Genomic DNA, 26,168 nt, shown 5'->3' with positions numbered 1-26,168 from the left:
TTGTTTATGGACATATATGTATATGTGTATAGTTGTATGTATGTACACTTACTGTGTTTAACCATTCATACTTATTAACCTAAGAGTTTATACTTAAATCTATATAATTTGATGTCCTACTTAACTCATTAATTTGTAACTTTTATATCTTTAGTATGGGTTATATCTAATCAAGTCTAGTTTGTGCTAACAAGTCTGCCTTGAATTCTAGTTGTTCTGGTATTGATATTGCCATTTCTGTTTTCTTTTTTCACATTTCCCAGATATACATGTTTACTTTTATACTATTTACCTTTCTGAGTCTTTTTGTTTTAGTTACAATTCTTTTGAGCATAATATAGTTAAAATTCTCATTTAAAAATATTTTTAGCCTTTCTCAAAGAATTTAACCCATTAATATTTGTTGTCATAGGGGATATTTTTGTTCTATATTATTTTGGTCTTAGGCTTTCTAATTTGGGAACATTCTTTGCCCTTGATTTCTGCCATTGCGCATATCTTCTGAGACAATCTGGAATATTGGACTCTGGTGCACAATTTTACTAGTAGATGTGTTTCATAATCATACGTCTCTAATTATTAAAACTAAAAAAAGAGAGAAAAGAAAAAAACCACTCTTGACATTTGTTTCTAATTTTTTTAAGACTCCTATGTAAGATAATTTAGAACTTCATTATTTTCTTTGTCTCTCTACCATTACTTAGAATCTATTTCTCAAAAAAATTTGATATATCTCTCATCTAGCTTTATTTATAATAACTTTGATTTCTATCTTTATTTCTACTAATGTGGTTTCTTCCTTAGGATCCTAGTTTCCAAGTGGGGTTTTCAATCACTGATCTTCACTTTACATCTAACATTATTTATTTTATAGTTTTTATGTTTATCCTCTTTCTTTTCATTCTGGAAGTGTTTCTCAAGTTTCCCTTTCATTATATACTTGATTTATTCTTAATAATTTCTGCTCTTTATAGCTTCCTACATAGTTTTGAAATATCTGCTAATAAACTTCTAGAATCTTCTTTCCCTCATTCAAGGTTTTTTTTTTTTTTAATGTATCTTTATATTTCCATTTCTACACCTATTCTCCCCTTACAGTTTCCTACTAATGTCTCAAAGAGGTAGGTTAGGTCCTTGAGCATTTTTTTTTTTTTTTGAGAAGATTAACAATATTACTTCTCAAGTTTTCTTCTGAATCATAAAAAAAATAAACAAATAAATAAAAAAATAAAATCTTTGGAATCTGTTTTTATGCTGAGTCCTCAGGGCAAATCATCATTTCCCTTAGTTTGTAATTTCTCTTTTTAAGTCTCAGATAGTTTCTTTCTGTTGAGTGGTGCTTAAAGGGAAAAAAATTAATCCAGGCAGAGCCACTGCCAATATCCTGAGAGAGTAGATGGGTCTTAGTTTATATCATTGTCCACTTGGCTGCGGGCAAATGCCCCTCTTGAATCAACCTGGAAGGGCCAGTACATGAGTCTGGCAGAGAACAATCAACAAGGCCTACTTAGGTGGACTTGCTGTTTCCAATGTTGGGACTAAGCTGGAGAATCAGGAAAAAAACATAGTTTGTTTTTGTACAGTGTACATTTGAAAGCACTCATTAAATCCAATAATCTGCCTGCTTTTAGCCCTTTCTAAAATGCTTTTGTTAGATGACTAACATCCCAGAGGGATCCTCTCTCTTTTCCATTGTTTTGTGTGCTGAGCATTCTAGTCTTTCAATGGATATTGAAATAAAGAAGCTGATGGGGGCAGAGAGGTGAAAAAGAATACACAATTCAGCTCTGGATGATTCAGAAAATAAGTTTCTGCTTAGTTGTGGGAATGTCACTTGCTTTTCTGGTCAGGGCAGTAGAAAGCAGAAGGAATCCAAGTCTGTTTCCCCCCTTTCCTTCTCTCTTTGTGTCCATCTATATTGGTTAGATGGTGGAATATGAAGTCTGTGGGGTAAAAATACATTTCTGAGTTCATCTCTATTAATAGTGTGACCTTTGACATGGTTTTGTAAATTACTGCTATAGAGTTCTCTACAGTTTTTGTCTTTTACACCATTGTTGAAATTTAAAAGGGGAAACTGGAAGAAGTTACATCAGGCAAAGGTAGTCTGTCCCCTGTATAAGTTAGGAGCTTACATTTTCTTAAAATCTGAAGTTCCCACAAAGAGAAGTCCATACAGAAGCAGGGAAACTGAGGAATGAGTAGCAAGAGATCTAAGCAGAATGGATATAAAAGTTTCATTTTTTCCCAAGTCAAATTTCCCTTTGCTTTATCATGCTGAGGGAAGGCCTATGAAAAGAAGCATTAGAGATTTATGTAAGCCATCTTTCTCAGTACAGCTAAAATATATGCCTAATATTTTCCCTTACATTGATAGAATTAAACCCAGAATCTACACTTGTCTCTTACTATGCAAAAAATATGAGTAGTGATTCTCAGATATCAAGAAGTCATCAATGAGTCCCTTAAAAATTTTATGATGAAGTAGTAAAGTTTATAACATTCTTCAGTTATACTGTTGTTCTGGTTCAGAGGTTTTCAGCTAAAGGTGTGTCATCAAAGTCTCCTATGATGCTTTTAGAAAATATAGACACCCAGCCCCATCTGAGACTCAGAATCTTCTCCAGAGAGACTCAACCATTAAAGAACTCCACATACTTTAAACCTATTAGGGTGGCTATTATCCAAAAACAGGAAATAACAAATATTTGTGAGGATGGGAACAAATTGAATCTCCAGTGATTAACTGGAAATGTAAAATGTAAAATGGTGCAGCTGCTAGGTGTAGCAGTATAGCAGTTTCTCAAAAGATTAAACATAGAATCACCATATGATCCAGCAAATCTACTTCTGGGTATATCCTCAATAGAATTAAAAGCATGGACTTACTTGAACAGATACTTGGGTGCCCAAGTTCATAGTGGCATTATTCACAACAGTCAAAAGATGGAAGGAACTCAGGTGTCCATTAATAGAGAAAAATGTTGATAATAATGAAATTATTTTTCACCCTTGATAAAGAAGAGACTTCCTATACATGCTACGTCATGGATGAACCTTGAGGATATTATGTAAGTGAAATAAGCCAATCACAAAAAGGACAAATACTGTATGATTCCATCCATATGAGGGACCCAAAGTAGTGAAAATCACAGAGACAAAAAGTCAAATGGTGGTTACCAAGGGCTGGGGTGGGAAGGAAGAAATGTGGAGTTAGCTTAACAGGTAGAGAGTTTCAGTTTTGCAAGTTACAAGGGCTCTGAGGATGGGTGGTGGTTACAACTACACCATGATAGAAGGTGCTCAAAGCCAGGTACTTACACATGGTGAAAATGATGAATTTTAAGTTTTATATATTTAATGACAATGTAAGAAACAATAAAAATGGTAAAACTGGTGAACTTTGTTATTTATTTTTTTATCACAATAAAGCAAGCAAACAACAACAACAAAAAACAACAACTGAGCTCCACAGGCAGAGGAAGTATGCCTTTCCCTCCAGCTTAGAGTCAGTACTCCAGTCGAAAGGGACATGCAAACCAATTTTTTTAACAAATGGTTATGTGTGTCTAAAGATGCCCAAGTACCTAGCTGATCTTTATCATCTTGGTAAAAAATCAAGTATATATTAAATAAACAGTCTGCTTGTTTGTTCGTTCATGAGTGGCCTCAAATAGGTTTCCCAATAAATATGAGGCCTGGCATGCTACATTCTCCCACCTGCCAATGACAGATTTTACCTTGACAAAGATGCTTTAGAAAGCACATATCCTTTACGAAGAAAAACTTAAAAATTAAAATCAATGAAATGAAAAAAATAACCACAACAAATCAAAAAATTCTAGCACGAGTTGTTTGGAAAGATATTCCTGCCAAAAAGTCATCTCAAAATGCTTCAATAGAATTTTTCCCCCTCCATATCAGAAAAAGAGGGGTGGTGTGATATAATTTCCAGACCATTTAATATCAGGAAGAAATTGAGTTTGAATTTATCCAAAGCTTAATTTTTCCTTCAACATAAATTCTATGATTAAGAGTCTTTCGTAAGACTAATGAGGCATAGGTTCTGGCAATTAAAAATGAACAAAATCCTAAAGAATGAATTTCTATGCTGAGCAGTTAACTTGGAAATAAATATGTCTTAAGTTGTTTCAGGCAAGTTAGAAAGCAGATGAATTGTTTTCATGAAACTGACCCTAAGTAATTCCAAGTTGCTAAAGTAGTAATTTACTTCAGTTTGTACCATATTAAAACTTGGACTGAGATTTTAAAAAGCCTGTCAACTCCAGGGTTCTGATGGAGCATTAAATAAGAACAGGGAAATAAGGAAGACAGTGCCTTGCTGGAAGACAGATGCTCAGTTAGCACATCAGGAGCAGGCATTTAGAAGCCAAGTGAGTTGGTGAAAGTCCAGTGAATAAAGACTGGTTACTGAATGTGGTCCCTGAGGCATATACATCGAATTTTGATAAAACACAGGAAACAAAGGCTCTATATATGTATATCTGTGTGTGTGTGTGTGTGTCTGTGTGTGTGTGTGTCTGTGTATTTATCTATCCATCCATTCATCCAAATTTGTACAGGGAAATTCAGGGGTAGAATTCTCATGGGATGGAATGAGGATAAATCTGAACCTGGCCACAGGTACTTGAAGGCAGTATAGGTGAGCGAGGAAAAAGTAAAGATGAGCAGAAATAGAAGTTGGAAATGAAGAACTCTAGTCCAGTGGAAACCAACCCCAGAAGTCTAGAACCCCAGAAGTCTAGAAGAAACACAAAGCCTCAAAGGGAAGCAGAACTAGCAACAGATCCTCGCCAGACCTGATGGGATGCCAGGCAAAGAATGCAGACACCACTTGACTGAATGTGGCATGGAAAAACATCAAAAGCAAGTTGCTTTGATGCTAATTGGGGCAACTGAGGTAGGGGCTTCTGTTTTTGGATGCCAGCCTAGACTACAAAAGGGACCAAGATATGGTCATCCTTGCCAGGAATGTTCTTCACTTTAAGTTTACAGGTACATGTTTGTTTTGCTGCAATCTCATGATGGAGTGGCACAACCTGTCCTTGTCTAAATATTTCAGCAGGGTCGATTAATCCCTACTGAGCAATCTGGGGAACAATGACACCTACTGTTTGAGCTACTGTAACTGCAATAAACTTGACACAGGATGGTGGCAGGTGTTGATTTGTAGCTACTATTTCCTTCCTTTAAAAAAAAAAAAAAAGACAAATGGCTCTCTGTTGACTTAGGCTAGGCTAGAGAAGTACTGCAATTAGAAAAGACAGAGTTGTTATCACAGCAGATGTTTGATTTAGAATAAAAATGAGTGCCTGAATAAAACAGCCCTACTTCATTATAGAAAGGATAGAAGGCAACTGAAATGTACAACAGACTAACATGCAGTTCAGCAGTGAGTTTTAAAAGAAAGTATCAAGCTGCAGAAACTGAAATTGTATAAGGTGACAAATGGAGCAAAGTAACAATTGCATGTGCTCTGTCTGCAACTCTGCCCAACCCAAGACACCAGCATTGCTCACCTCCACTCCAACAGCTGGGTCCCCGTGCAATCAACTTTTATCATTGACCCTCCTTCCTTTGAGACTGAAGGGCTGCTCTGCTCTTCTCTTCTTTTTCCCTGAAGACTGCCCACTTCCCAGCCTTATAATAACAAAGTTTTACTATTTAACCTCAAGCTGATCTTTCAGAATTAACCACCAAAGTGATCACCCCACTACTGACCAGGTGACCACCCTGTCCCCTCTGCCTGGCCATCTGGGTGAATGTACTTTCTGTGAGTACCCATTTCAGCAGATGTGTCTCATCTCTTGATTGGGTCTTTCCTCCTTTTGAAAAAACGCTGGCCAATCAACACTATCAAAATACAATATATAATTCTCAATACTCCTAGTTGTCAGATAGTTGCGGTTTATAACTGCCAACCACTTTTTGCTTTTTAAAGACACACAGTATTATTCTGAACTTAAAAGAGCCAGTGCAGTTTCTAATCGTGTTAACAAATCACTTAGAAATTCATGAATCTTGCAATAGCTCCCTTTCTGTGTACTGCATCAAAGGACTCTAATAAGTAGGAGGGAAAGACAAGAGAAGACAAGGAAGCTACAGAAATATATGTGAATATATTTAGAGCAAAGTGTGCACTAATCTATAAATTATCAGTAGACATGCCATGTTTCTAGTAAAAAAAATCTAGAACTTAATCACAGTTAACAATCATTTTCTTTCTTCTAGTTAAATGTTATATGCTAGAATAACCCAAGTCTATCTAAAACCAGCCATGCAAATAATTGGAAAAAAAATTCATGTTTTATTAGATTCTCCCTCCTTCATGTCAAGTGGGTGATAAAAAAGTTAAATTAACTTGTATCAAACTAATTCTTACATTATTTCTAAGACTATCATATAATGTCATTCAGAAAAAAGAAACTATCTTTAAATTTTAAATTTCAGACTAAATAATTACTACTTCTACATTTATGAAATAGCTCCACTTAGTTTAAATTTCCATCTTATGCAAGAATGCCTGCTGGTAAAGTTTCCTTTTCATACTATAAATGTGGACTAGAGTGCATGTTCAGTCTTTTTTCCCCAATTTTACCATATTTTAGTTTTTTTATGATTCCTATGAAGGTTAAATAGCTTCCACTGAAAGTTCAGTAAGTACATTATTTTACTTTACTTTCATTGTGCAAATACACAATTTTTAAAAAACACTATATCATTAATTAAATAGTATAGTCCAAATAATTACAAGTGTTTTCACACTATAAAACCTTATTAGGTGTCTTTGAAGACTTTAGACTAATAAATTCATCTTCCCCATTTACTTTAAAAATAATTCAATTCTAGGTAAAACACAGATTGATCTTACCTGGAGTAATAAAATTAAGATATTCAGAGGAAGAGTTCTCATTAGCTACCATGATCTGGTGCTATAGTTTCCCATATTGTGTAAAACTTACTTGTCATTAATAGGTAATAATAATTTGTTTGATACTATGTGCATATTTACATAATGAATACCAGAGTCACTATGCATTCAGCAACAACATCTTCATGTGTTCGCAGTAATTGCATCGTTGAGATAGCCTATGAACCAGAATATGCTGATCTGGTTGGCAGAAAACCAGGATGAAAAAAATGGACCACCACGTTGTCTCAAACCGAAACCTCAAATGTTCCCTCTCTTGCCACAAAGTGATTATGTAACATGCTGCAAGTCTCTGAAGGGCAGAACATTACCAAAAAGCAGTTACTTGGCTAAGCCTGATGTCCTATGACACATTTTGGAGCTATGGGTGGTAGAATTATACTCTAAATCTAACTCTTTGTCTATGGCAACAAATTAGATTCAAAATAAGTAAATAAGAAAAGTATGTATCACATAGCCTGACATTTCCTTTTAAAAGTAGGCTTCAAAATTGGGGAAAGAATCAGAAATTTCAACATCTTTAATTTACATGGTTGTATGATTTTCAGACATGTTTTCTGAGCCTTGAAGTGGGTAGGTAGATAGGAAACAAATGCAACCAGGGAACTTGTTTCTAGGTTATAGCTCAGTCAGATAGTTCACTGAAAATCTTGCATTTGAACAGCAGGCATTCAGCCAGTGGAAGAGTCATCTTGTCTAGATCTACCTTGAATTCTGACAACTTGACTGGTTTTAATAGTTGTTATCCTGGTCTTACAATCTTTAGAAAATAATCCTGTTACTTCACAGAGTAGCTTCCTACTCTACAGGAAATAAATTCATACTTTCATACTACCCAGGGTGTCTTGGGTGAGTGCTCCTTGAATGTGCCCCACCCCCTCCCACCTCTATATATGTGGAAAACAGATTTTTTTTTCCCTCTCAGTACTGGGGATTGAACTTGGGCCTTGTGCATGCTAGGCAAGTAAGTGCTCTCTCACTAACACACATTCTCAGTCAGATATTTAATTTATATCGTAGCCTAATCATCACAGAGTTTTTAAAATTAGAATGTTCACCTTGACATTTGTGAATTTAGAACAAAATATCTAATTTTAGTCCTTTCAACTATACTAAACATTTTAGAAAAGAATTCATAAACCAAAGAGGGATGGATCCAGCAGGAACAAAATACAGCTCCAGCAAGCTTAGTCTGGTTCCAGATAGAATATCCTACAGTAAAGTACTAAAATGAACAAATAAACCCAAAGAAGCCATAACCCTCCTCCATTCCCTGCACCCTGCAGTAAACCAGCAAAAAAGCAAATAAATACCTCAAATAGAAAGGTGACAAGGGTCTTTCATCTTCCTGCGAACTAAAAGGAAAATAAATTTTGAGTTAATATAATTTCTGTTAATAGAACATGTCAATTTTACTAAAACTCTGTTCTACCTGTCACAAATTTTGTTTTGGCACATTAATGCCAATCTCTGGAGGAAATTAGTAAACGCACTGTCCCTCAGACCTAGCTAAGGTCAATTACTTCCATCAAGAGAGGCTTCTTTCCAGATGGGCCTAAGGCAAAAGTAATTCATGGCACAATTTCCAGAGGCAGCTTCCTACTTCCTTATTCTACAAGTCCAATTCAAGTACTCAGACATTACACCAAACTCTTAAAATGATCACACACACCATTACCAGAACAAAGTTAACTGTAGCTCAGTAACATGATGATGAAAGTAAGAAGTAGCCAATCAAATGTTCCTGTTAAGTGTAAGCCACTTCAGGAACAATCCCCAGCAAGGACCAGCACACCAGTGAGCCAACACACATGCTCTTCTTGTTCTTTATACAAGTTCTGTATAAAGAACTTGCTCTACTTAAGTACTAACTAGTGGGGAAAATATGAAAGGACATATAGGAAATTGCAGGCATAGTTTAAGTTCCTCAAAGAACACAGAAGCAATGGGAGGTTTAATATAAAGCTGCCTCATTTTCAAAAAAGTAAAATATATGCTTTAATTATTTTTCCTTTCTTTAACATGACTTTTTCTTCTTAAAAAATTATCTGGAAGTATAGAGGAGTCTCTCCCCTGCTTATTTTCTTAAGCATCATTGATGAAAAGAGAAACACTTGCTTCAACTGGCAATATTAAACCTATAGGCAACAATCTTACTATGGAGTTATAATCACACACACACACACACACACACACAAACACGTCCCACCCCACACAAATTTGTCCTGGGAGTTGAAAAGATTCAATATTCTAGCTGGAACATGGCACACAAAATATAGCACACTATTTTTCATTCTCTCATGATTTGGGTGTGCAATTTTCATTGAGTTCATCTACTCTAATGTTGCCAAAGACATTAATGTTTATAACTAACTGTGCTAATTCTTCCCATGTGAAGGATAAGAGATGGATCAGCTTTACTCTAAGGTGGACAGGTTCAGGGCAAAGCTCATTGAGTTAGGTTGCAGAGATCAAGAGTTAGAGGTGACAACACCAGGGGAATGTTCAAGCGTTCTGGGACAAAACCACTGGGAGCAATATAGGAAATGACTGCTTTAAGTTAATCTGACACAGTAGCTTACATATGTAGCTTCAAACTATTCCTAGAAACACTTAACAAGACACTTATAAAAATTAGGATTGGATTTGTTTCCTAATAAAAGAATCTACGCTTTAAAGTACTAATTATGACCAACACTATGCCAAAAAAACTACCATAAAAACCTATAATGATTTTATGTTGTTAGAGGAACACTGCCTCTATGGGTTGTAAAATGTACCACTTTCTTTGCCCAGAACAGATCCTTAATGCTAATATGAAGCAAATTAGAAAGAAAATTAGTATGCTTACCAAGACATAGTTTGTTGAACATTAAATTAGGAATATGCTTGGCTTTTTGTAAGAAGTGCTTCTGGGAGATATCGATGTAGATGGTGCAGGGCTCTGAACACAGATGTTCATGTGCTTCGGCTAATGTTTTCTGTGGGTGTGTACTAAATTTCCTTGTGGCAAACAAGTCACCTCTTTCTTCCTTTCCACCTCCTCTCCCTCACCTATTTATTCAATTAGGATTGAGGGCCTGTAGTACTGAAGGGCCCCACATTAATTATTTCACTTTCTTCCTGGGGAAACCCTCTCCCTGTACTTGCCCCTTCGTCTCCTTTTTTATTCAGATTAAAAAAAAAAAAAGGTGCATAACTCATGTAGACAATACAGATAGTGATGTAACATCACCTGTGACTAGTGACTTATGTGCTTTGGTACTTTGGTATCACATGTAAGTCCATTTTGGTTGCTTATTGTCTTCACCTCAATTTTAACCTATCAAAATAGTGCAATAACTAGGTTGCGAGATGGCCAGTGTGCATTCCAGAAGCTCTTAAGGAGACCCTGGGGACATCGTAAGCTTCTTGTCAAGCTTCTTATTCTACCAACTCTACATCCTTAGTCATCATGCATTATGACTGACTGCATTTATAAGGTAATTATTAAAACATAGTGGTAGTGTGTCAGGAATATCTCTTGATGGAAACACAGAGTTCTCATCACACACAGACATTTTTTAGGTTGCATTTGTACAAGGTGTATTTGTCAATGAAAGACAAAATAAGAAACTCTGAATCAGGATATGTCCCTGAAGTCTGACCAAACTTAATTGTTCTAAAAGAGAAAACATAAGCAATGAAATTTAGACAAAATGAAAACAGACTCTGTGTACCATTTGGTCGATGAATGATGTATCATTTGATACAATAAATGATACACAGGCATTCAACAGGGTGGCAATCCATGCACTGAACTCCACCTTCCCTCCACCAAAAAAAAAAAAAAAAAAAAAACATTATAATTTTAAAAGAAAATGAGGGTTAATAAATCAATTTTCATAGGTAATGGGCATATTTTTCCTTTTTCTTTCATAAAAATACCCTTGCCTGGGATTTAGTAATATACTCTTGAAAAAAAGTATAATCCTGAAACAACTAAAACATTGATTTTAAATTCACTAATTTTTAAAATTAATGTGCTACCTTGATTTTTGAAGGCAATTTTAAGGAAAAAAATGGTCAAGGACAATGCTGCTCAATAGAATTGAGAAAAGAAACTTTTCCACAGAATTTACAAATCAGAATGCAAAACAGATATTATACTTTTATTATAGGCCCCCAAACATTTATTTACATAGGTTATTTATGCTTGTTCCTAGCTTTGTGTCAATCTCAGTCATGCCCAGTGATATTAAATGATCTTACCTAAATTCCATTTGAGCATAATTTGTCAGAATTTTTTGCATAAATTTTTAATTTAGAATACTGATTATGTTTAAATTTTTAAAATAAGCATATATATTGTGAAGAAGAAAATGTGTGTCATGAAATGATGCCAATGACAAACTGTAACAATTTGAAATTCAATAGATCTTCCTTGGTTACCTTATACCAACCCCATGTTTTAATTATTTCCTATTTGCTGACTCCAGATAATAGTCAAGTTCAAGCAGATAATTATTATTATTATTTTTTTAATTCAAACATATATTGAGAGATTTGGGCAATCATTTCATTAATGTCACACAATCATGTGCTTAGCATCTTCAGGCATTTCATTCTCTCAAAACAACTGCCCGTGGGAAGAACATTCAGAAAAAGACCCAAATAATAATCCAAATCTAAAAAGCTACAACTGAATATGGCAATAGCTTGGATATTAGAACTTTAGCAGGGTCCTAACTTATTTTTTATATAGCCTAAATACATATGAATAAAAAAATACCTAGACTCAATCTGTTCATGAGCTGCACAAATGTCTAAACTGAAGCCACAGAATGAAATGCCTATCAATTAGCAACGGAAATCAAGAAAAGCATGGGGTTTTATATGTCTAAAAGAAACCAAATACTGTTGGTAGAATTCCCAGAGCAAGGTATTGAGAATGGACTTCAATTATTAGATCAAACCACCACTCCATTCAATTTCCTTTTCAATTGTCCTCATAAATGGTCCAATTAGTTCAACTTTCTAATTGGTTAATGTGGCTGGAGACCAAGAAATTAACATAATTTGCATATTTAACTATACACTTTAAGTACATTTTCAATTGATTCCAGATAGGAAAATAGTTTGTGAGCATTTCTTGAGTACTGAAAAGTACAGAAAAATAAGTAAATGCTCAGGATTAGGCTCCATTCATTGAAGAAACTAGGAAAATCATGCATGGGGGCTTAAAAAAAGTAGCACTAAAGAGAGGAAGTGAGGGACAAGTGAAAGCAAAGCATTAAGCAAACATTTTTTTTCTGAAACTCAGGCTTTTTCCTCACATGGTACAGAATGTGCTAAGGGGAGGAATTTTCTTAGAGAAATTTTCTTAGAAAATGATGAGGGAAGTGAAGTTAGCACATTTTCCTTTCCTTCCATCCTCTCAAAATATAAAGCGGCACGCTTACTCAGTGTTTAGCTCAGCCACTGTCTCAGGCCTTAGCTCTCCCCTCTCCTACCCTCATTGGGAGGTGAGGTGGCACCTTAGGTTTTTGGTTTGATCCCATTCAGGAACAAAAACAAAAACCCTTATTCTTTTTGGAAAACAAAAGTGTCATATTCGTAGTTCAATGTTTGTGGCTATAGTTTTGGGAAGATATTTTACAATTCTGTCTTGCAAGCCCAAAGAGCTTAATTTACAGTTTTAGTTTTGCACTTTGTTACTAAGAATTTAACACTTAGCCAGTAGAAATATAAACAAATTACTTCTGTGCAAAAGCAGATAAATTGTCCTGACCAAAGGATAAATTCAAAGAACTGTGGCTGTTAATATTCACAGGACATGAATTTTTAGCCAACACTGAAAGGTTATTAATTTGAGGGCAAAACAAACAAATAGGCAAAAGAAAGACTTTCAAAGATTTAGACTTCTTTTTTATTCTAATAAAATATGAAAGTAATTCTACCATTTTCTTGCCTGTTAAGTGAAAATTTGAAATATATCACTGAGTTGAATTGAGTTCCCCCCCAAATATACACTGAGGTCCAAATTCCCCATACCTTAGAAATTAACCTTATTTGGAAACAGGCTTTACAGAGGTGATCGAGTTAAAATGAGGCCATTAATTCAATGTGACTGTTATTCATAGAAAAAGGGGAAATCTGCACACAGACAGGCATGTGCAAGGGGGCATGCAACATGAAGACTGGACAAACTACTCCAAGCCAAGGAGTCACGGAAGTGAGGGATAGGTCACTCCATTGTTCTAAGTCACCAGTATATGGCGCTTTGTTATAGCAGCCCTTGTGAATTAATACATCTGGCTAAGAATTTTTTTTTTGGTGCCAGGAATTGAACCCAGAGGCACTGAACCACTGAGCCACATTCCCAGTTGCTTAGGGCCTCATTAAGTTGCTGACACTGGCTTTGAACTTGCAATTCTCTTGCCTCAGCCTCCCAACCCTCCCAAGTCATTGGGATTACAGACGTGGGCCACCATGCCCAGCCTAAGAAGTTGTTTTTTTTCTTTTGTTTTTTTTTTTTTTCAAATTCAGAAATAAGAACCTACCTAACAAAGATGTCCCCGTCTTAGAAAAGGGTTGTGCTCCCAAAGTTTGTAAGAATGCTAAGACTAGAATCAATTTCCCATGCTGACATGGGGATTTGATTTCCAGGCCTATACTTAAAACCCCACCTAAGCTCTAATTCAAATGGATTGCTCTCATAAGCAGACCAGGACACCAGATTTTCAGAACTTTGGATGATTTGGTTAGAAGCATATTTTATATTATGATGGTCACATACATAAAATGGCAGCAAATTTCATAAAATTGTTCTTGAATACAATTGTGCTTGGATATGTTTTAGTTTGCTGTATTTTATTTAAATAAACTTGTGTAAAATACTGCTAAATTGGCTTTATGAGCACTAGAGGTCATGGGCCACAGTTGAGAAACACCCTTCAAAGACACTAAGCAACATCCCTGCCCTTCCGTCTTGAAATGTGATGCACACACAGTGAATGCTGTTGAACTAAGATCTCGGATCCAATAGAACCTAGAGAAGACATATTTCTTCTCTGCCCCTCACCTGAATTATCCTGAGCCAAAAAAGAGAGAAAACGAGTCAATATGTCCAGCAGTGTTTAAGATGACATAGTTCTGAAAAGCCATGGGGAGCTTACAGAATACTTCCAAGTGTTTGAAATATTTTCTCCTGGTTGCAGCAAGATGATGTAAAGACTGTGGCTCAGGAAGTGAAGAAGACCTTTTGCAGACATGGCCTCCTTGAGTTCCTCTTACTCTATGTCTGTGGCACTATCAGTCACCTGCACTGTCTTTTAGAAACAATGAATTATTTTCCTTGGAAGGAATTATAGGAACTCTTGATCATCTCATTTTATTTCAGTCCCACCCACCCAGCTAGTTCCAGCTCTGGATGCCCATCTTATTAACAGCCTGCAGTGTCTAAGGAATTGGATAGGAGTGAGGGTATGTGCAGGTGGGGGAAGAAGAGTAGAGTTCTTAATCAGGGGTGGGGAGAAGAAACATTATTTTTCATTTTTCTTGCTACATTTAGGAGGTGGAAAGTAAACTGTGACTGCCTGCTGATTGACTGACATTGCATGTTGCTGGGGATGCTGGACTGAGACATGTTTAAAAGTCATTGAATGAAATCCTCATCCTGTTATAATACTTGTGTCACATTAACAAACCAACCATTCTCCCTAAAGAAGTTTATTCCTAACTCCTATATTTTGTCAGTCACAAAATTGTATGGACTCTATCTTTAAGAAAAGACACAAATCTGATCTTTGCATTGCCATTGCGAAGGTCTTTTATGGGGTTAGTGCTCTGTTTCCCTGCTGTCCACATCAGAACATCTGTGGTCTCCCCAGCTTCCCACTGTATTTAGGGTAAAATCCAAATGCCTAAACCTGGCACACAAAGCCCCTCCTAACTCTGCCCACCAGACCTCTCTAGAACTCTCTGTGCACCTTTGCAACTCCCTCCATTTGTACATGGTGCTCCCTCTGTCCAATATGCTTCCACCACCTCTTAGCTCAAGAGTCATCTAACCTGGGAACCCATATCCAGGACCCTGAAAAGGGAGCTGCCTCTTCATCCTGACTCCCAGACACTATTCAAGGCTATAACAGTGCTAAGAACACGAGTTTGAAGCTTGTCTTACCACTAGCACCAGCACCTACCCAGGTATCTGGAATAATGCATGCGCTCAGTAAACACCTGCTGAATACAACCAACATCATCAAGATTTTGCCAAAAGCTTATGCTACACTTATATTAAATATTTTGAAAACATACACTGTTTATAATTTATAAAATTAATTTTGACAGAAGCATTTCGACTTCTCTTTATTGATTGTTATAAATGAGCATGTTCTTTTCTAGTGAGACTACAGCTGTGCTATGGGTTTCCTCCCATCCTCACTTAAGGAAAAGAAAAGAATTTTTTTCAACTGCACAATTAGAGGAGGGAGTTCTGTCATTATGCCCATAGTGTAAGCACTGTACTCTCTGAGGTGTACAGAGAACCCAGAAAAGGATGTGTTCAGTCAAGGCAATGTTTGAATATGGCCTTGCCACACACTGTATGTGCTTGCTCTGGCTTGAGAGCAGGAAAAGAAAATCATTTCACCTCACTGCAAACCCAAAGGTTGTTTGTAGCTTGAAGAAAATTTTGGTTTAGTCTCAAAACTGTTTTCAAGGCAGCTGGAAGCACTCATTTGTTTTTGATATCTTGTTCAGAAAAGTGATGGTTATTCTATTATAGACAGAGAACAGAGTGCCTTAGCGAGGCAGTAAATTAAAGTACACAATACAGTGACTCTTTGGGGGTTGAAATTAGTTAATGAGAAAATATTTTTAGAACATTAATAGATAAGTTAAAATATTTTCAACTCTAGTTACTGAAACAAAACCAAGAATTGAGTAGATATCTGCAGAAGGGAAGAAGACAATAATAAATTATTTTTGTTAACTTCTTTCAATATTTACTTTCATTACAAATTTAATGCCTTGTTAACACAGTTTTTAATTAGCACATATATAATTTCCCAGACTGTTAACTCTGAATGTGGCAATCTTGAGGGAGACAGAAGACATGCATGCAAAGGCAATGTGAATTGTTCTGCTGTCTGCTCCTCTGCCAGAAGAGGACTCTGAATAAAAAAAACAAGTGACAACTTGTTTCTGGCCTAGCCATGATCTTACCCTAGGTTTTAGGATGATGAGCAGAACGGGAAAGGGGCTGAAGGCTCCACGTGGACCAGTGCCTGGGCTCTGGGAGTCACCATGACCATGGGCAAGTGCTCATTCAGCAAAATGTTTTGAGTATATGACTTATTAGAAGATAGAGAGATACACAGGCTAATATGACATGGCCCCGACCCTCACAGAATTTACAGATGATCCAAGACAGAGAAACCTGAAATTTGAAGATGTTTATGAAAACAGGATATGCAACTACTATTGACTGAAAGCTCACCACACAAGCCAGGCTAAGAGTTTGTAAACATTATCCCATTCAATTATCAAAGGCATCCTGGGAGGAAGGTATTACTAATGAGATTTTTCAGATAAGAAAAATAAGTTTTAGAAAGGCCAATTAACTGTTTGGGGCCCCAGAGGCAGGTAGCGTTGAGGTTCTGACCCAACCTTTTGAAGACACAGCTCCAGTCCTTGCCCCGAGGGTCTGGCAGGTGAGGTGAGGTTAGGTAAGATAAGCCATATAGGGAGTGGACTCTGAGGGTCACAGAAGCATTATTGGGAGAACAATAAAGGCCAGGTGGAGAGATTTTCACTGAAGGAGAAGACAATGTGCTTTGGAGGCATGGGGAAATGGCAGGCCTGCTCCTGCCTGCTCCGGGTAGCTACCGAGGGAGCTGGGGCCTGGGGGAGCAGCATGTCCTGCCAGACAGTGGCCATAGCCGAAACTGGACTGAGAGGCAGTCTCCTGAGTTTTATGTTAGATCAGGAGCTGAAAATGAAGAAGAGTCACTTATAAAAATACAACACAGTGTATCAATGGTCTACTCTGGCCAGAGCTTGGTTTCTAATTTCAGTTTCAGGAGTTATTTTAACCTAGACGGTGAGGTCACATTTCTTTCCATTATCATTTTGTGGACTGCAAAACACTGATGTATTTATTATCACATACTTTTTTAAACCCTTATTTTTTCCTAGCCTTTTAATTCCATTCATTTAATATGATCTGAACAAAGCAGTTCGCTTTTATTTCTAGTAGGTTTTATCTTATATTTAATCAGAACATACTATGTTTTCTGACCCTATTCCTTGAAGGTTTTATGAATGTATTCTTTAACCTCCCCCACCTCATTATTTTTATTTTTTTACTTAGGTATATTAATTTTAAAATCAACTTCTAATGTTCTAACCTGTCTTGTATTTATCACCTATCACTCCTAATATTTCCATTAACATGCTTTTCTTCAGCAAGAACTAAAACCCAATATCCAATTCTGGCTATTTGGATGATTTGTACAAGGGCTATAATGTGGTACACTTTACTTTTATTTCTGGAGTTCATTTGACAGTTTGGCAATGAGAGTAATAAATCTGTATTTGATTTCAGAAATCAAATTGATCTCAAGTGATAGTTTTAAAATTCAAAAAATTAAATTTGGACATATATCTGGATGCAGTGGTGCAATGCTTATAATCCCAGCTACTCAGGAGGCTAAGGCAGGAGGATCTCAAGATGAGGCCAGCCTCAATTGAAGCAACAGACTGAGACCATTTCAAAATAAAATACAAGGGCTGGGGTTGTACCTCAAAATTTGTCTAGCACACACAAGGCCCTGGGTTCAATTCCAGTACTGCTTCTCCATCCAAATATATATGCAAATATCTTTAACAGAAAAAGATATGGATCAAAAGAATTTTTTAGAGTTGGCCAGTGGCACACAATTATAATCCCAGCTACCTGGGAGGCTGAGGCAAGAGGATGGTAAGTTCAAGGTAAGCCTAGGCAACTTAGTGAGACCTTGTCTCAAAAAAAAAAAAAAAAAAAAGGGCTGGGGATGTGGCTCTGTGGTGGAATAGAGTTTAGTAGAATTAATTCCAGGTGGCTATTAAGTAGACTTCTATTATCACTATTCAGCAAAGAAGCAGCAGAAGAAAAATATCATTATATCTTAATTCATATATAAAGCAAAAACTTCATTTTTTCTTAAGTTGCTATAATGGTTAGAGTACTTCAGGGAAATAAACTAAAAACTACTTCCTTTTTTCCCCTCAAGCTAAATATCAAATACCATACAATGTAAATAGAAGTAGACTTTCAATTTTTTTCCTTTGCACTACCATATAGTTATGTGTGAGTAAATTATTTGTTTTTGTATAGAAATATTCCTAGACATTTTATTGGAAAGCTATACGAATTACGTGCATGCTTCCATTAAATTTCTCTATAGTGTCTAATTCAACAAGTATTTATTGAGCACCTACTATGTACCTGGTATATGAAAACACCTTAGGCTCTTCAGAATCCCTTGCAGTCTCGGGCACAGCAAGTGTCTATTAGAGCTTCTATGCTAATGGGAACAATGTCAGTTCAATTTCCTCTCTTCGTTAGCTGTTTTTTCTCTTTTGGATAACAAAAGACTCTTTCCAAAGTGTCTAATGGGGGAAAATTCCATTGTCAATTCCAAATACATGCTATGATTAACTTCATACACAAATGGTTATTATTTAGATGTTTGTGTAGAATGTTTTGTTTTTGTTTCTTTATAGTATGACTGAGTGAATTATTTTATATTCCTGGGTTTGAGTTTAATCTTCTGGAAAATGGAAGAGATGATTTAGATGGTCTCTAAGGATCCACCTGGCTCTAAAATGAAGTCTATATTTTCATAATTCTCAAAAGCTATTTCTGCAAGTTAATAGCACCATTACTTATAATGGTCAAAAGTTAAAAACAACCTAAATGTCCAACAGAGGAATGGATAAATAAAATCTGCTATATCCATAAATCAGAAAATTTTTCAGCCATAAAAATGAATGAAGTACCAATACCTGCTACAACATGGATGAACTTTGAAAACATTATACTATGGAGAGAAGCCAGTCACTAAAGATTAGATATAATACGAGTACATCATTCCATTTATTAAAAAAAGTCTGGAATAGGTACCTCTACAAAAACAAAAATGTGTATTAATGGTTGCCCAGTGCTGGGAGTTTGGGGTTGACAGCTACAGAACACAGGGTTCTTTTTAAGTAATGAAGATATTCTAAAATTGATGACTGTACAACTCTGTGTAGAGACTTTCCTTTGTCTTTTTTCCCCCTCTTTTGGTACTGGGGATTGAATACAGGGTTTCCAGCATGCTAGGCAAGTGTTCTGTTGCTGAACTACATGCCAAGCCCTTTGTATATATAATACAAGTTATGGAATTGCACACTTTAAATGAGTAAGTTGTATGGCATGTGAATTACATTTCAATAAAACTGCTTAACAAGTTATTTCTGGTTTTCTTAAGGAAAGAATAAGTAGTGCATTAAGAAAATTTTACTACTGCTTTGTACTACTACTACTACTGTACTACTGCTTTGGCAATTGATTCTGATCTTCATATTCTGATGAAACTATCACAGGAAAAAAATGGGACTAAAGTTTTGAGAGTTTCAAGAAATTTAATTTGATGTTATTTTCAATAGTATTCCCACAAACCACTCTAGATACCCCTGATATCCATCTAATAAAACAGAATGCAATGATAGGTTGCATTCTACCAAATGCACTCTTATATTTATGGAATTGAAAATCTATCACAAATATGAGAAAGAAAATCCAGAAGAAAAGCAACATGCCCTTCAAATCTGAATAGCTTTATCATTTATTAAAAAACTTTCATATTTATTAACTCTAAAACTCCTGTAAAAGTATCTTGGATGATGGTACTGTCTCATTTTGCAGATGATGATAATCTGCTAACTGTTAGGCCAGGGTATATTTTCTGATGGCAAGTAAGTTTACTAACCTTCTACTGTTTTCCCACCATGTATGCTGAGTACCTAACACCTCACTTTTCCAGTGGTATAGACAGATGATTACCTTAAAAGTTAAACTCTTCTTGCTTTAGTCCAGATTATTTTCTTTATTTGGAGTAGTTAGCAAATAGGCTCCACAGATAATGCAACCATCATGTGAGCACAGAGTCCATGGAGATCTTATTTGTTCTCATTGACATTTTCTTTTGCAGCACTGGGAATTAAATTGAGGGCTAGGCAAGCGCTCTGTCACTGAGCTACATCCCAGCTCAATGACTTTTTGTTGTTACTGAATACAGGTCATGCTGGCAATGAAGAATAAATACAGATATACAACCCCACATGGGTTAACCCAGATATAAAGTGAGGCAGCTTGTAACTCCATCTTGCACTGTGTATAGGGCAGGGAAGGGTGGGGGTGCTGCAGGGAATACTACCAGAGTGCCACCAAGTTAGGAATGATGGGACCTTAAAGATGAAAGGTGTCCTCTGCTCAAGCAGTAGGGGGCTCTCTAACACCATGCAGAAGGCTCACAAAGCAGATCATCATTGTTTGGGTTGTTCATTGGTGAAAAGTCATACCATCACCATGTTATCAATGATTATATGTTTGCCAAAGGATATTCTAAAGACAAATCCCTAGGCAGGCAGATGATTTGGTTGATAAGAAGTTTCAACGAAATTTTCAGATGTTGGATTACTAATACGTGTTAATTAATTAAGTAATTTAAATCTTCTTTGAAGAGCCACTGAAATTTGGAGTTATTATGTACTTCGCCATCATAAAATTAATATTCAGTGACATGTTGGAAGTCATAACTTCTAGATAAAGCAATGAAAAAGAGAATTATTAATCTCGGTTTTTCACTTTGGTTAAAAATGAACAAACAAACAAAAACCCAACAACCCAGGAAAGAATTAGATGCTCACACAGAAACCAATGCACTAAAACTAAAGGAATCTACATTAATCACTAGTGCTCATGACCTCATCCTCCATCATTATCCTTTGTAGATACAATAAGTTAGGGGTTATTGGAAAGCTGGTCTAGCAAATCAAAACACTGTTGTGAAAGTTGGGAATGTTGTCAGAGACGTAAGATTCAGAGGTAAGTCTTGGTATCAGCCTGTTGAAGGTCTCCTATAAATAATGGAGATATTTCCTTGCAGGTCCACAATACTACAGAAAAACAAACAAACAAGCAAAAAACACCAAAGCAAAACAAAAAAAAAACCCACAATGAGACAGGAATCATGCAAAGAGCCTAAGTATAGGCTAACCTACAATCTGATAAAACACACCATTTCGTTAGTAACAGAGGGTAAATTTAGTCACTGTAGAGAAGTTTTATTTCAGTTATTGACAGTTTCTCCCTTTATTTCTGTTATTTTATTTCTTTCAGGGAAAATTTTCCAGATAGCAAGAATATCCACATAATACATTGGAGTGTGTGGAATTTTGTCATTACCTATAAAAAGCACTCTGTAAATATTTTACTATTTAAAAAAATAACTGGGAAAATTTAACCATTCTACAGATATTTAATAAGATCTTGTCTTTAAGTCATTTGAAAATAACTGCAAGAATTGGATACTTTCAGATGGACACAACTAACTCAAACATTCAGCCTCTGCAAGTTTTTACTGAAGATTACAAAGTTCTAAATAGTTGAATCCATGCTGGAAACTCTGAAAATTACATCCCCCAATAAACAGATAGCAAAAGACATTAAAGGAGACCACAGTGTTTTATTTCATTCTTAGTTTTCAACCTCATCTGTTATTCTCATCTCAGTTAGGAGCAACAAAGTATCTTCTACATACTTCACAATCTCTTAAAGAGAAGAAAGGCTAAAAAGTCAGTTATGGAAATTATAAGGAGACATTATAGTACGAATTGCCCTATGATAAGATCACAATATATGAGGTTAAATAAAACATAGGGTAATATCATCCACCTAGGTACATCTCTATTATTATGCTAATCATGCTGTGTATTACAGAATTCACCACATGGTATTGCAATTGTCTTGGTAATGTGTCTGCATCCTCACTAGCATGTGTCCTCTTGGAAGCAGAGAGTCTGTGTCTTAATTCCTTTGGGATCAGTGGCAGGACATACTGTTTGGTCAAAGAGAACATTTTAAAATGTTATATGTTTTGTTTTAACAGTCAAACTGATGATCTAGTAAATGAAAGCATCAATTATGAAAAGAAAATGTCACATAAGGTCAGGATATCAAATATGCTAATTGTGTAGGGACAGTAGTGCGGAGTTAGATTCCTACGTATGCCAGCTGTCAATAGCTTTATATACGCTGTAATCATTAACTAGAATTTACATCAGTGTTTCTCTAAGCATAGGCCGTCTGATCAGAGATGCTTTTAGGGAGCTGTTAAATGCAGACATTCTCCCTGCAACCTTCAGATTAGGATTCACACAAGGAGGGGCAACAAAAAGAAATTAATTTTAAAAATCAACTCCCCAGGCAATTCTCAGGCTCCTAGAGTATGAGAAACTTTGACCTCTCTGCTCAATAAAATAATAAGCATAAGTTTCTTTAATTGGTATTTAAAGTTTTTCTTTTACTCATCCACTTCCAATTCAGTTTCTAGCCCTTTGGTGCTCTCACACAGAATGAGTTGGCATACATACCGCCAAGGCTCTGCCAAGTTCCTGCCTCAGCTCAAGGAAAAGGACAGAGGCAGTCAGCTATAGCTATCAATACCAGGACAGTCATGGAAATTAATAGCCAAAGATACTGAACTTGCATTTGACAAAGCAATTATAAATAGGAATAGGTAGGTGTTCTGCACAAATCCTTAAACACATATATCCTTAGTGGAGAGAATCACACAAACCAGGTCCTTTCCTGCAGGAGGTTTATAATCAAACATAGGCACAGGCTGGAAATAAGACTGCAGGGAAATCAATAAAGTGAACTCTAAGAGCTGGGGAATTTCCTGATAGTGAGTGCACAAAGGAGTGAGATTAAGCTACATGTAATAATGCAAAGAAACAAAAGTAGCAACTCATCATTCTTGAATACAAATTTAAATCGTTCCTAGATTTATTCCTATTAGGTTCATTAACAATAACTAACAATGCAAAATAATTTTCAGAAAATTATAGTCATTTTATTTAACTGTCATCAACTTAACTGCCTAAACAATATTTTGGCAGTATAAAGACCTATTTTCATCCTAACGGTTATTATATTTTCAAGTAGCTATTACAGAGTTCAGTAATAGTCAAAACAATTCTCATTTACAATACAACCTACTGAAGACTTTTAAGCACTGACGTCATTATAACTGAAAAAAGTCCCCACCTTGTTGGAAATCAAGTCAAGACTCCAAAAAGTGTATATTAGTTTTGGTCTTCTATGAACTTCAAGCATGTAACTTTTTCACTGAGTTAATATAAAACAAATATAGATCTGTCCATGAATCACTTTCTCCAGCCTTAAATTATTAATTTTTGAAAAGGAATTCCTTGAGCACCCTCATCAAGTTCCCATTACCGTGCACTTGTCAGTACAGAGAAAGAAAAACATCCAACCTGGTTTATCTCACAGTCAATATATGCAGGAACCATTTTGCAAATAAATAATACATTTTAAAAATCTTATTTTCATTGTTAAAACAAATATTAAGTAAACATATTTGTGGCACAGTTTTAAAAATGAAATTCATTTTTGTCTAGTTTTAATTTATAAATAAATCATATTTGTTATTTGATTTTAATCATTTTCTAATAAAGTCCTCTAAATGAAGCATTTATATGGAATCGAATGCCTCTGCATGTAAAGCCACTGAAGCTGAAGTAAGATAATATAATTAGCTAATGTAATTTTTTAAATCGTAAGACATGACCTTGGGCAACTTGGTGACTTTCTACACGCCTCAGTTTTCCTGTTGTGAAATTGAAGGACTGGACTCTGTCACTGCTGAGGTGACTTCCAGCTTAACATTACAGGATATGTTATTCACTTATGGTCTTATAGTTCACCCAAAGTGTTCCTTTTAACAAGCACTTCTGTTTAAATTTACCTTTCTCTGTTTTGGTACACTCCTCACCACCCCCACCCATCTATGTTACAATCATTAACAAACAAAAACAGAACTTGTGCTCATTCTTACAGAGAAGTTTTTTTTTTTCAAAAAAAGTGTCATCAGTGTGCATGTATGAATATGTAACCACAAATTCCTTCAATCTGTACAATTATACTGCATCAATAAAAATGTGGGATGAAAAGTGTCTTTGGTGTAACAGATCTATCTGTTCAGAATTATTCAAAGGGAAATATTATCTTTAACATTGATTTCCATTTATTATAATGCACTTATTAATAGAAAATCAGTGCCTAGAAAGGAAGGCTCCTAAGATTCATTTTAGAAAGGTCTTCAGCCTATCGACATCCTCTGAAAGAGTCATAGTGGAAACATTGCTGAAAAACTGATTCAGTTCTTTTATAAACATGCTCAATATATTCCTTAGTCGGTTTTTCTTCAGATTTCAGATGTCTGTTCTTACATTCACTTCCATTCAAAGAAGGATATAACTGAATGTAACGACCAAGTGGAAAAGATAAGAAATTGGGCAGAAATGTCAGTAAAAGAGCAATAAGATATTTAAATTTTTCTGATCTTAGGGAAAAATGTTAGGTCCCACAAACTCTACACAGTTTGCAGTGTGTTATTACAAAATGCCAAGTACTGGCAAAGTTATATGGCTTTATACTACTCACAGAATAAAACAAAACAAATAGGAGAGAACACTACCTTTGCAGAGGCATGATTTCACAAGCCATTCTCGCATGGAAATCTGCAAGGGATTCTCACAACCGTCTCCTCCAGGACAAGTCTGGCCGTCTGTGCAGTGATCGTCCGCTTACAGTGGCTAAGCTGGGCTTGGGCACGAGGCTGCACCTCCTGGCTGGAGAAACAACTGCTCTGCAGTTTGCCCGTGTGCTGCGGCTCTCAGCCTCCAAACTTCTCCAAGCAATGCTATTTATCGGCTGCCTCTCCACATTTACACTGCAGTCCACTTTGACCTTTTGTTCCAGGGAAACAGCTGAACCACCCAGCCAATCAGAGCAGCGGCTGCAGCGGTACGAAAGGCTCTGCTGCTGCTGCTGCTCCTCCTCCTCGTCCTCTCCTTCTGCTCCTCTCCTGCTCCAGCTCCTGCTCCTCAGTGGGCTTGCCTAGTTCTGGTAACTTGAAACTCTCCTCTGAGCAATTCCACAGACGAGCCTGTCAGTCTGGCGAAAGCAACCAATAATTGCAGCAAGAGCGAACAGTCCTGTACTTTTCAACATTACAAAGACTGCCAGCAAGGAAATCCATTTGTCAAGGAAAGACATTGCCTCTGAAACTAAAGGTCTCTGTGGCAAGAGGCAAAAACTGGGCTGTGTTCCCTTTCTTCCTTTAAAAAACAAAACAAAACAACAACAACAACAAAGAATCCCAAAAAACCCTCCGAGACTTTTCTAGAAGGAAGACATGCTTCTAGACCCTTGCCCTACCCACATTTATTTCCTGCTGATGTTTGTTTACACAGCGGTGGTTAGTAGTCACTGGTGACATCACCCAAGGCACGTCCTTCCACTTCTGGGGAGGATACGTGACTTAAGACTGCTCTAGTCTTAAGAGATCAGAAGTCCACACTCATGGACATTACTTCAACATGTTATTTCTGTATTTTATTCTCATGAAATCGAGTATGTTTATTTACACAAATCAACTGCATATGGGGTGAGGTTGTTTCTTATTATTATTACTGGTTTTTTTTTTTTTTACAGGTAACACAAAAATTGATTTTTTCTATAAAGTTTTCTAAATGCTTTTTAATTATCATCTTTCCTTTGTAATTTATTCTTCAGTATGGAATAATCAGGTGTTGATTTTAGGAACATGATTACTAATCCATAGATTTCATATGTTGTAGGAACACTAACAGAAATACATTTATAAAAGATTTCTTCCACCTTGTGAGAGTTGTAAAGAATTACAACAAAGTTCAGATCACTACTTCTGGTAGAAAATGGAACAGAAAGGAAGAGAGCCCAGGACATTCAGAAGCTGTGGGGCCTGTAGGACCCAAAGGGAATCCTTCTCCTCTATAGATTTTTCCATGTTTTTTACAGACCATTTGTAATTTTGAATGTAGAACACAAGGACTTATTACAAGTCTACTTTTTTTCTAT

The 26,168-nt window shown here is 36.1% G+C and overlaps 1 protein-coding gene across 14 annotated transcripts in view; it reads right to left on the bottom strand.

Annotated features, from left to right (window-relative positions):
- The window catches only part of FAM13A (family with sequence similarity 13 member A), a 378,453-nt gene that overhangs the window by 65,239 nt on the left and 287,046 nt on the right, over positions 1-26,168 (bottom strand). For 10 of the 14 annotated variants that reach the window (XM_079153220.1, XM_079153218.1, XM_079153221.1 and 7 more), the window contains one exon: positions 8,266-8,307. The exons of 1 other annotated variant lie outside the window; for it this stretch is intronic. In XM_079153220.1, the coding sequence (XP_079009346.1) occupies positions 8,266-8,307 (42 nt within the window). Of the gene's footprint in view, positions 1-8,265; positions 8,308-24,744; positions 25,672-26,168 lie in introns of those variants that run through there. 3 more of the 14 variants (XM_079153215.1, XM_079153216.1, XM_079153214.1) reach the window with 2 other exon arrangements.

This window comes from Sciurus vulgaris (assembly GCF_902686455.1).
Source record: "Sciurus vulgaris genome assembly, chromosome: 9".
Classification (NCBI taxonomy): domain Eukaryota; kingdom Metazoa; phylum Chordata; class Mammalia; order Rodentia; family Sciuridae; genus Sciurus; species Sciurus vulgaris.
Note: the sequence above shows the minus strand (reverse complement) of the source record. Positions and strands in the feature narration are given on the sequence as shown.